General features: G+C 48.8%; 1 protein-coding gene and 1 long non-coding RNA gene across 2 annotated transcripts; one reads left to right on the forward strand and one right to left on the reverse strand.

The window, feature by feature from the left end:
• Positions 1–350: 350 nt before the first annotated feature.
• Positions 351–4943, reverse strand: LOC119302005 (putative disease resistance protein At1g50180). Its single transcript, XM_037579014.1, has 3 exons — positions 3907–4943; positions 1034–3793; positions 351–569 (listed from the first exon to the last, which is right to left on the reverse strand). The coding sequence occupies exons 2-3, from the start codon at positions 3661–3663 to the stop codon at positions 554–556; spliced, it is 2646 nt and encodes an 881-aa protein (XP_037434911.1). The 5' UTR covers positions 3664–3793; positions 3907–4943; the 3' UTR covers positions 351–553.
• A 2815-nt stretch (positions 4944–7758) lies between these two features.
• LOC119297511 lies at positions 7759–9690 on the forward strand. Its single transcript, XR_005145669.1, has 5 exons — positions 7759–7824; positions 7914–7946; positions 8028–8101; positions 8435–8494; positions 9647–9690. It is a non-coding gene; the product is annotated as an uncharacterized LOC119297511 (long non-coding RNA).
• Positions 9691–11422: the final 1732 nt, after the last annotated feature.

Here is an 11422-nt window from a genome sequence, read left to right on the forward strand (position 1 = left end):
ATGATAGTAAAGGCACTTTATGTGGGGCGTTACCAGTAACGCCCCAGACTTAACTCACCTTAAACCCTCTCCTGCGTGGGCTGGCTAGGGTCCTGGCGCACTCTATATAAGCCACCCTCCTCCACAGGCAGAGGGGTTCGGCACCTTGTAATTGATACATTCATAATCCACTCGACCGCCTCCGGGCTCCGAGACGTAGGGCTGTTACTTCTTCCGAGAAGGGCCTGAACTCGTACATCCTTTGTGCTTACAACCTCTCCATAGCTAGGACCTTGCCTCTCCATACCTACCCCCCACTCTACTGTCAGGCTTAGAACCACGACACACAGTACACACATTTACTAACAATCTTGGTACAAAATACTATGTTTACACATATGTAAGTACATAACAAATAGTAGCAAGATAAACCCGTAAGCAAAATTGACAGTTTGTCGGTATCAGGTCAGTAGCTCGCACTTTCGAAGATATCCATTCCACCCAGCATGTACGATGGCAGCGAATTTAAATTGCTTCAGATCCCCATTGTCCATGGATGTCAGCCTGTTACTCCTTACATGTCATACTTGCTGCAGGAGAGGGACATGCTAGAGTAGCTTAGTCATAAGTGTTCACTTCAGAATAAAACAGTGGTGCTTTAGATAGCATGTCAGTATATGTCAAAACTGAACAGTATAGCATCAGTGAATTATACTCCCTCCGTTCCTAAATATATGTCTTTTTAGAGATTCCAATATGGACTACATATGGAGCAAAATGAGTGAATCTACACTCTAAACTATGTCTATATACATCCGTATGTAGTTCATATTGAAATTTCTAGAAGGACTTATATTTAGGAACAGAGGGAGTAGCTGCAATTACTTTGAGGTTTTTCCTTGCTACCGTTATTTCTGTCCTTATTTTGAAATTTATTTTTTATTTATGAGTGCTTAACTGTCATGTGAAACCAGTTAAGTACCAGCTGACGATGGATTTCATGGCATTGTTCTACCAGTTGAAAATGGAGGCATGTGGCACAGTGTGTACTTACGGGATCTGTACATGCTCAAAGTGCTCCTCACTTGACCTGATGATGACCTCGCGTCCTGCCTTGTGTAGCAGGTAGCATAATACTTGATCCAACTCGGGCATCGCTATCACTTTCAGCTTCTTAAGTTCCTTCAGGTGCTGCAATCCTTGTGGAAGCGCCTTCAGCTTGGTGCACTTGCAGAGAGTTAGTATCCTGAGCTTTGGCATGGCGCCATCCTCCAATATCCACTCCTCGATATCTAGATCGTGGAGCACCAAATTGTGCAGGTATTGAAACCCACTAAAAGGGCAGGTCATGGTCGCGCCAGTGTAGGACTTAACCCCTATTTCCAACACATTCAAGTACGCCAGCCGGCTCCCAAGTGTCGGCATGGGGTCTTCATCATTCAGCAGATTAGGACAGCTAATTTTCAGCCGTCTCAGGTTGTGCGGGAGGAGTTGCAGATCAGGAAGATGTAGGTCGTTGGGCACTCCGAACTCGTCCTCGCATGCCCCCACAATTTCCAGCTGTTTGACGCTCTGGTAGTGCTTCCCAAAGCACCAGGAGGGTTTTTCTTCCATTCTTTCAATTGCTCCTTCCCATTGCTTCGGGGTGTTGGCTGCCAGGACTATGAAAAATGACTCCAGGTTGCTCTGCATGGTGGTCTTCCACACGGACCATGACTCGACCTTGTAGATATGGACATGCTTCAGTGTCGAAATGCTCAAGGGATCCATAGGGAGTGCTTCCACTATGGCATCTCTTGCATCAAAAGTATGTAGGTTTGTGAGATTGCTGATGGTAGCAGGAAGTACATATGTGCCACCTTTCATGCCGAGGTACCTCAGATGTACCATCCTGCCGATCTCTGTAGGTAGCTGCCATCTCTCTCTCATGCCATCAAAGTAGAGTACCCGCAGGTAATTTAAGCCTCGGAAAGAAAAGACATTCCTTTCTAGCTGAGCTGCATTGAAGATCAGCAAGGTGTGCAGATTTGGCATAGCAACACCAACCTTCACGCGAACGGAGTCGTAGAGAACTACTCTGTAAGCTCTCATTTCATTGGAATATGAGGTCTCCACTTCATTTCTGGAACTGCAGTCTTTCAAGAACCCTTCTCTTCGTGCTCGCCCGATTCCCCAGTCACGCAACACGTCATGCACCTTAACGGTCTTGATGCACCTGGAGCTCCTCTTTTCAATTAGGATCAAGCAGCGCTGCGCCAGTTCTTCCACATACCTGAGCGCGGTTTCTTCAAGGGAGCTTCCACGCACGTTCGGTATGAAACCCTCTGAAACCCACAACTTTGTAAGAAGGCCTACCGGGACTGCGTAGTCTTCTGGGAATGATGTGATGTACAAAAAGCACGCCTTCAGATTACTTGACAGATCATAGTAACTTAGGTCCAGTATGGCTTTGATGTCACCCTCATTCTTCATCGCGACCCAGTTTACGCTAGCAACCATTCTTCTCCACTCGGTGATCCTGAGATTCTTTGAAAGGAAACCTCCCATGACTATAATTGCAAGAGGCAAGCCATTGCATTTTAATGCAAGTATCTTGCCTAGTTCTCTGAAGCTATCCAGATCACCTCTGCCATGGACGACATACGAAGGGAATGCCTTTCTATTGAATAGCTCTATACTTTCTTCTTCGTTAAGGAGCTTGACCTGCTGGATTATTTTTCTTGCGTTGGGGTGATTGGAAACTGCTGAGTTGCGAGTTGTCAGAACAATTCTGCTTCCATTTTTCACATCAGGAAAGGCGGCTTGGACCATATCCCAGTCTTCCATTCTCCAGACATCATCTAAAACCACCAGGTACCTTTTATCCTTGAGAAAACTGTGGATCTTCTTTATAATTTCCATCTCGCTCATTGTTCCTAGTTCTTGGGAGTCTTGATTCTCCATGACCCCGTTGACAATATCCTTCAGAACACCATATACTGTAAATTTTTGTGAGATGCATATCCATACGCAGGAGTTGAAATAATTTTTTGCGACAAGATTGTAGACCTTCCTGGCGATGGTTGATTTCCCTGCCCCCCCTGGACCAACAAGGGAGACGACAGTGAGGTCCTTGTTCTCCGAGTCAAGCAGTTCATCTTTGACCTGGTTGATTTCGCTGTCAAAGCCAATGACATTGACCTCATCCCCGAGATCCGGAAGCGTCAGTCTCCTAGCGCGTAGAGTCTCGTTCTCATCCATACTGTATCTTGTCTCATTCAGGCAAGTACTATGAATGTTATACTTTGCAAATTCTTCGAAGATCTTATTAACTCTCGCTGTCACCTGATCGATCTTTTTCCCGATGCTGTAGAGACGCTTGCAGTGGACGGGGTAACAGGCGCCCTTGGATATGGCACCCAAGAGGGACGGCGGTCTGCTGTTCTCCCTGGCCAAGATGCTGGCCGTGTCGATGATGATCTCGATGCTGTAGGCGACGTCCCTGACCTCCGACACCAGTTGGCTGAGCATTTCATTCTCGCCCCTCTCCATCCTCGCGTCGGTGTCCCTGAGGAAGCACTGCATGCGCTTGAGCTCGGACTTGAGGGCCTCCACCTTGGCAGGAACCTGGCCCAGAAAAGCAACTTCTTGGATCACGGTGGCGCCTACCCTCTGCAGCACGGCAGCGACCGCGTGCTCGGCCATGTCTCAACGTGATTTCTGCCGCGTCTGAAAGCACAGGATTGCACAAACTTGCAGATGATCGGAGGCAATGTTTCTACACTGAAGTAAAAGGATGAGATGAACCAGCTAAGTTGCCTGCTGCGTTTACTCACTGTAGGCAGAACAGAAGCAGAAGCCAAGATGCAAGCAAATACGAGCAATTAGACATTTATGTGGTGCGAACGGAAGAGGATGAAGAGCATGAGGGAGGGGATTGGAGTGTACCTGATGGATCTGTTGGCTGTCTGCCGAGGCCGAGCAGAGGACGACGACACTGGAGACTGGACTGGATTCTGCTGGATCTGGGTTGTTGTGCGTGGCGTGGTTTGTTGGATCATCTCATCCAAAGTCCAAACACTATTCTCAAGTCAGCTCATGCTGCTGCCTGCGTCAGTGAGGGAGATGATATCTTCTCTACTCCTACAAAAATGGAGTTGATGATGATGATAATGTATCTGCCATCATTGGTTTACGGTCGTCTGATGCGTATCTAAGGCAAATCTGTTTCAATTTTACAAAAATACGCCTGCTACTGCGTCAAACATTTGCAGCCTAACAGCGCAGCGTCCACCGCCTCCCACGCGTCCCATGTGGTCTGAGGCTACCACCGCTTATCCTTTTTTCCTTAATCTCCATAGCTAACCAGGGAGAACCACTCGTTCCTTTCTTTAGTCATTCATCTTCTACGCCTAGCTTGCATCGTGATACACATGTGCCACTTCATCCAAGCATTCACCTCGTCCGTGACATGCCAGGTGGCCGGTGCAGCGGCCTGCTACCAGGCGTAGATGCTGGAAGCTGCCGAACTGCACCGCTCGCATCTGCGAGCCATGCCGCCACGTCCGCCATCATTCGTCGTTGTTCCACGTCGCTGACGTCCTGAAGGAGCACCGACACCCATAGGTGTGGCCTCCCCGAGCTGAGATGCAACAACAGATCTTGCAACATGATTCTTGTTACAAAAAGTTTCTGTAACATGACCTCTGCTGCAAAAAATTCTACAGATGTTTCCACAACATGGTCTATGTTGCAAAAAGAAATATCCATAACATGATCTTTGTTACTCCCTCCGTAAACTAATATAAAAGCGTTTAGATTACTACTTTAGTGATCTAAACGCTCTTATATTAGCTTACAGAGGGAGTACAAAAGAAATATGTAGCATAACCTTCATTGAAGATGTTTCTGCAACATTATCCCCGTTGCAATAGTTGAGGGTGCGATCCGATGACACCAAGGCCTTGGCCTCATCCTTCCTCCGGCAAGGGCCCAAGGGCGTCCAAGACAAAGCTGAAGCTATGGGTAGAAATGCAGCGCTGATCCCTCCCGCGGGTCGGGAACCAAACGACTGAGCTTGGCCTTGCGTGGACGAAAAACGACTCACTCAAGAGCCATGCGTATAGTGGCCGAGTGTCTGTCAAAAAACGAGCTACACAAACTGACAAGGGTGAGGACAAGCTAGCCATGAGCTCGTCCAGCCCCAGCCAGTCAACGTCTGCTTCGGAATGGCCGCCTGTCGGACGTATTGGCGGAGCTCCAGGTCGGTGGATTTCCAGCTCATGCCTTGTTATTTTTCTCGCTTTTATTTATTGATCATCAGAGGGAAAAAAATTCGCTGAATGTTTTTATGATGAGCAAACAATAGGATAGTAGGAGCGAACGGACCCGTCTGATTGTTTTTTTCCAACCGGGCTCACACCCCTTTCCATTAATTTTGCAATCAACGGAAATGCATCAGTCTTTGTTGTTCAGGATCACAAGATAAGCACCGAGCCAACTAAATCAACTACCAAGCAGAGGAGACTGAAAGGGGCGAGAGCGAGTTGGTGCATCGTCAGGAAACCCACCACATGACAACCCTAAAACGGACTATCAGCTGTGGGGCCAACTAAATCAACTACCAAGCAGAGGAGACTGAAAGGGGCGAGAGCGAGTTGGTGCATCGTCAGGAAACCCACCACATGACAACCCTAAAACGGACTATCAGCTTTGAGGCGAAAACCTGACGACACTACAACCACTACTCGAACCAAAAGCACCTGTCTAGAGTATAGGACTCCAAAGAGAAGGGACCAACAACACCAAAAGAGCAAATCCAGCGGGCATCAGACCCCAGTGGACATAGGCCAATCTAAAGTAAAAAGACCGAGATAACTATCCAATCTGAATACCATCCCCATCTCCCAGGAGCAGCCTGCCGCGCGCATATGATATGTCCGCCAGGGCAGCCGCCACATGAGCAAGCCTCTTCACACCAGCCTGGAATTTCGTCTTGTCTTCCTCCTAAGATATTGTCACTGAATATTACAATTAAATCCGCTTTGCCACACTCATATATGTATGGAAAGTATAGGACAGTGGTTTTGATGATCTCATTTTCATTTTCTGCATAACAAGTGAAGGCATCAATGGGCACTCCAAATCATCCATAGTGTACCCCGCAGAAAAAATAACCATCCATAGTGCCTGCCAAGCATGTGCTGACTAATGACTGTGACATTCAATTAATTTCAGGCAACGAAAAGACATCTAACAAAACGCCTTGAGAATTTGGATGGCAAAATGGACGAACAAGTGGAAGTCTCCAAACAAATCCGGAATGAGGTTTGTTGATTTGCAATGATGTTAGTCCTGAACAGTGATATACTGATATGATGGCAAGTTTATGATTCACCCCTGGGACCTTATGAAGTTTGTTCTTGTAGAACAGCAACAATTGTTCTTCTGTTTTCATTCTTACATTACCTAATCAACACCTTCAGATACCATAATTGAATTAATTGAATTGTTCACTACAAGTAGGTGCTTCCATCATACTGTAGTTCATCCGGAAGGTGGGTCAGGATTTTTGTTTAGAACAGTCGCCATCTAGGGGTACAAGTGGCGTACCCATGTAAGCCCACTCGATAGGGGGTAGTACAAACTGAACTAACTCCCTAAAACAAAGCTGCAACTAATATGGCTGATTCCATCACATAACAACATACAAGTACTAGTCGTGGCCTGCTTGTGATTGTTTTTGTTGTTAATGTTCATAATCCATGGTCGTATACTGGCTAGCATGTCAAGATTGGCTCAAATCCAGAAACTGTGCAACACTTCAAATGACTGGTTAAGGGAATACACCAATCTGGTGTTTACAACCATTAACTGCAGCGTACTCAAGTACTTTTGTCCATATACCATAAAATACTAGTAAGGTACACGTGCATTGCACGCATGAGATTTGGCAACCAAGTTATGAATAAATATCACATTATAGCATGTAAGCTTTGAGTCATATATGCATGATGTAGATGTTCGTTTAATTCTTATAGTTCATCTCATTCAAAATCAATTAGTTTTTATAAAAAAAGCAAATCTATTTTAAGATTCATGAAATTGTACGTTGTAAAGCATAAAGTAAAAACAAATAATGGCAATTCATCCGAAAAAAGTGGGCAATTATGATACGGAAGATTCTAGAACAAAGGAGACGTGCTTGTGTTTTGAGGTTTGTGCATTATGCTTAAGTTCTATCATGTAGTCTTCTAGATTGTACATGTGGCAAAATCTGGTGGAATGTAGATGATATCCGACGGCCAGTAGTGCTCGGATTTGCCATCTCTGCACCGTCGGATTGGCTTCATCCAATGACCATCTTTCAAAGTCATTCGCACACTATATAGGGGTATAGATAATTGCGTAGAATAATAATACATATGAGCACAAACATAACCAGAGTGATCTTCCTAAATTGTCTATGGAGAATCTGATTTTGTTTATTATGTCTTTTTGATAAGCTATTGCTAGTCTTTCACTTGCATGCATGGAGCACATAGTTTTCCAGCCTTTTTCTTCAAAAGAATTCCGTGAGAGCACCAAAGGCGTACTCTGCTTTCTGTACTTTTCAATGTTGCGAAAGCTGTTAAGCTAATTTGTTTAGTAGGTACTCCCTCTTTAAAGAAAATAAGAGTGTTTAGGTCACTACTTATATTCAGTTTTCTACTTATAATGCTATGCTATCCTATGAAAATTCAGTTTTCTTCTCAGTTCAAGCATTCATCATGTTCTGTTCAATATGCACAGGTCACAGGTGTTAAAACTGATCTATCTCAAATTGGCTTTGACGTTGAAGCAATTCAACAGATGGTAGCTGGACTGGTGAGTTTGAGCATCCTGCAACCCTTGCACATGAACTTTTTCTCGATGTCTATTTGATTCTTCTGACTTTGTTTGTGTACGGTTATCAGGAAGAGAAGATTGAGTTGCTTGACAATAAACAGGTGACCCAACATACTCACGAGTCTCTGAGTCTTGGCATGCTGAAATTCTGTTTGTCCTAACCTCTTATATTTTAATGGCAGGATGCGGCTAATGCTGGTATCTCTGCCGAATGGCAGGAGGTATAAAAGAAGGAATAAATGCCAAGTTTTTCCAAGTAAGCAGATAATTGGTACAGGGTTACGGGTCTGTGCTGTCCTGTTTAAGGCCTGTTCATTAGGTGTTCTTATCGCGTAGATTTAACTATCTTTGTCGTGACCCATATCTAAGGTTATCATGTACTCCCTCCGTTTCTAAATATTTGTTTTTCTAGACATTTCAAATGACTACTACATACGGATGTATGTAGATATATTTTAGAGTGTAGATTCACTCATTTTGCTCCGTATGTAGTCACTTGTTAAAATGCCTAGAAAGACAAGTATTTAGGAACGGAGGGAGTAGATTGAGCCATCTTCGTGATGATTCATACCTGTTCTTCATTCGACAGGAAGCGGATGAAAAACTCAAGCTCTTGGACCTGGATCATACTGAAAAGAAGCCGGTGAAGGTAAGTCGAGTGCGTTTCTCTTAGGTGTTTGCCCTCCTTCCAGGCAGTTTCAGTTTCTTGATGCAGAATCACTAACTTTATGCTGTGCATACTTTAGGGTGTGTTTGGTTGCGGAACGAAGTGAAATGAAATGGAATGGTTCCATTCCACTAGACTGGGTCGGTTCCGTTCCTGTGTTTAGTTAGAGGCAATACATGGAATGGAATGGTTACATTTTGGTGTTTGGTTGAAGAGACGAAACATAATGAATTTGGTTCACTTCGGCCAGGTACATTCACAAAGCATTATAAATATGACATCAAACCTATATGCAACTATTTCCTCTTGCACTGAAGCATTTCTACAAGATGACCTTGAGGCTAAAAAACGCATTTCTACAAGCGAAAAAGGGATCAATTTACAAGGAAGAATAAAAAATATACGAAAAAAAGAAAAGAGGATAATGATGCACATTAGCGATCTGCCACTGCTCCTCTGCCTCCACTAGTCCACTGAGTAAAGCTTCAGGCTGCGTTGCTCGCTTGCTAGTCTTCGTTGAACAATGCTGCTCGCTTGCTAGTCTTCGTCGAACAATACCACACCAGGCTCATCTTCGCAGCTCCCTGCGTGGCGGTACCAGCAGATCAGGTAGCTGCCAGCAGCAAGGCAACAGGTCAGTCGCCGTCCCCAACAAATCAGCCACCTACTCATCGGCAAGTCAGGCCACCGCCGGCCACCAGCAGATCAGGTCGCCGCCGCGCGCCCACCAGCAGATCAGGCCGCCGTCGCTCCCCGAAAGATCTAGTCGTCGCCAGAAATTTGGAGCCATCTCCCTGCAGGCTAGGCCACCATATAGGGTGTGGTCGACGCCAGCAACCACTGGCCCCTGTCGGTTGCTACCCAATCCGCCGCCCAGATGGGAGCGCTGTGGCTATGAGAGAGCAGAGGGAGAGACGGCAGAGACGAGGCGGAGGCGGCCCTGAGAGACGAGAGGACCAGTTCCGCGCGATTCCTCCGATTTGGAGGTATCGGCGCGTTCCGCATATCACCCGAATATTCGCTCGGTGGGAACCACTTGATTCTCGTTCCAGCTATGTACTAAACGAAGGAATGAGGCCCAGTCACGGGTCCGACCCATGCCATTCTAGTTGGTGACTGAAACCAAACACATAGGGTCTGGAGTTGTTTCTGGAGAGCATCAAGGAAGTCAAGGCACTCGACTCCAGGCCTAAGTCCAACGTGCAGAACGACACCAAAAAACCAATGAAGGCGTTCGACGTGCCTGTGAAGAGCGTCGCGGTGCACAAGTCAAACAGGTTCTTAGAGCATCTCCAGCCGCGTCCCCAAGAAGGCGCCCCAGGCGTTTTTTTGTCCGCCGGCGCCAAAAAATGGGCCCAGTCGCGCCCCCAAGAGCCCAGTTTTCGCCGGCTCGGGCCGAAATTGGCGCCGGTGGACCCAACCTGAACCTGGCGCGCTGGGGGTCGCTCGGGGGCGCGAAGAGCCGCGGGCCAGCCGCGTCAGCGACTCTACTCTCTTCTCGTCCCTTCGTCGTCCTCATCGCCTCGTTTCCCGCAGCGAATCAATGCCAAAGCTGCCGCGCGCTGCCGCGCCGGTCAGCCTTCATTGATGCCTCACGGGCGGCGCAGTGAAGGCTGGGCGACGCGTCCCTCGGCCGCCACGCAATCACGCCACGCGTAACGCGCCGGCCAAGCCTACCACGCGGCGTCTCCGTCTATAAAAGCCGACTGCAAGCGCGCCGGAGAGACTCACCCCGATCATCCACCGACGACGCACTCATTTCTCCCCCTTTCCTCCTCTCACCGTCATCAGTTGAGAAAGCATGGCCGAGCGTTTCCCAGGCGACGGCGCGGCGGTGAACGGATTCGGGCGCCGTCATCTGCACGAGGACGAGGCTCGCCTCCTTTTCGAGGACGAGTACCCGGTCCCGCCAGACATGCGGGTGCCCGGGGCGTGGAGGATCAGCGCCGGCGGCGTGCCGGTGCCCCCGGTACCCACCGGCGCGGCGCGGCATGCGGGGATCGCACGCATCCGCTCGTCCCTGCCGCGTGCGGCGAGGGAGGGGCACCGGTACGTCCCCGACAGCCCAATCTGGGAGCCGTACTTCCGCCGCCGGCAGGACGAGCAGCTCGAGGCCACCAACGGCGTCGTGCCCTCCGGCAGGTTCAACGCCGCCGGCCGGCATCGGTGGTGGGGCGTGCCCGGGCGCATGTTGGAGTCCGTCCTCGAGTACATCAAGGGTGGCAACACGCCGTGCCTCGAGTACCCCGCTCCCCCGTCCTTCTCACGCCGTCGGGGAAGCTCCTGGACGCCGAGGCGCATGGAGACCGGGGTGTCCTCCTCCTCGTCCGGCGGCTCTCCCTGCCTCCACCTCCGCCCCGTCAAGCCGGAGCCCCAGGACACGCCTGTCAGCGCGCGTACCCGCAGCTCCGGCGCCCTCGTCGAGCCCAAGGTGGAGTCCAGCCTCCCGCCGGAGTACGAGGAGATAGCCCGGCGCGGCTTCTCCGACGAGGACGCCATGCGGTGGTCGCGCGACGACTACCTGCTCGAGGAGATGGTCCGGCAGCGCCGGGCCCTGGAGGAGATCGCCGCCCGCAAACGAGCAGGCTCTTCGACATGACGTACGAAGATGCCTGGAAGGTGCTTTTCAAGGGCGCCGAGGCCCCCGCATCCGCTACCGAGGATCACGGATTCAGCAGGCAGCATCACGCTCGTGCGGTAAGCTGTTTTCACCTTTTACAGGGTATTAGTTTTTCATAGTTTGACTCCATGCGGGATCTAAGTTCCCTTACCTTTGACAGGATTGGCAGGAGACGTCCGGACAGATCAACTGTCTGGCTCCTTTGCCCGAAGGCCCAGCGGACGCTCGCTTGGCGAAGTTGCTGGTTCTGGCACCTTACGTGGTGCCGGAGAAGAAGGCCAAGAAGAAGG

Source organism: Triticum dicoccoides, chromosome 5A (assembly GCF_002162155.2).
Source record: "Triticum dicoccoides isolate Atlit2015 ecotype Zavitan chromosome 5A, WEW_v2.0, whole genome shotgun sequence".
In the NCBI taxonomy this organism is placed as follows: domain Eukaryota; kingdom Viridiplantae; phylum Streptophyta; class Magnoliopsida; order Poales; family Poaceae; genus Triticum; species Triticum dicoccoides.

What these genes read in the sequence shown, in the direction of transcription:
- LOC119302005 (XM_037579014.1), bottom strand. Translation starts at nt 3,663, where the DNA reads ATGGCCGAGCACGCGGTCGCTGCCGTGCTGCAGAGGGTAGGCGCCACC.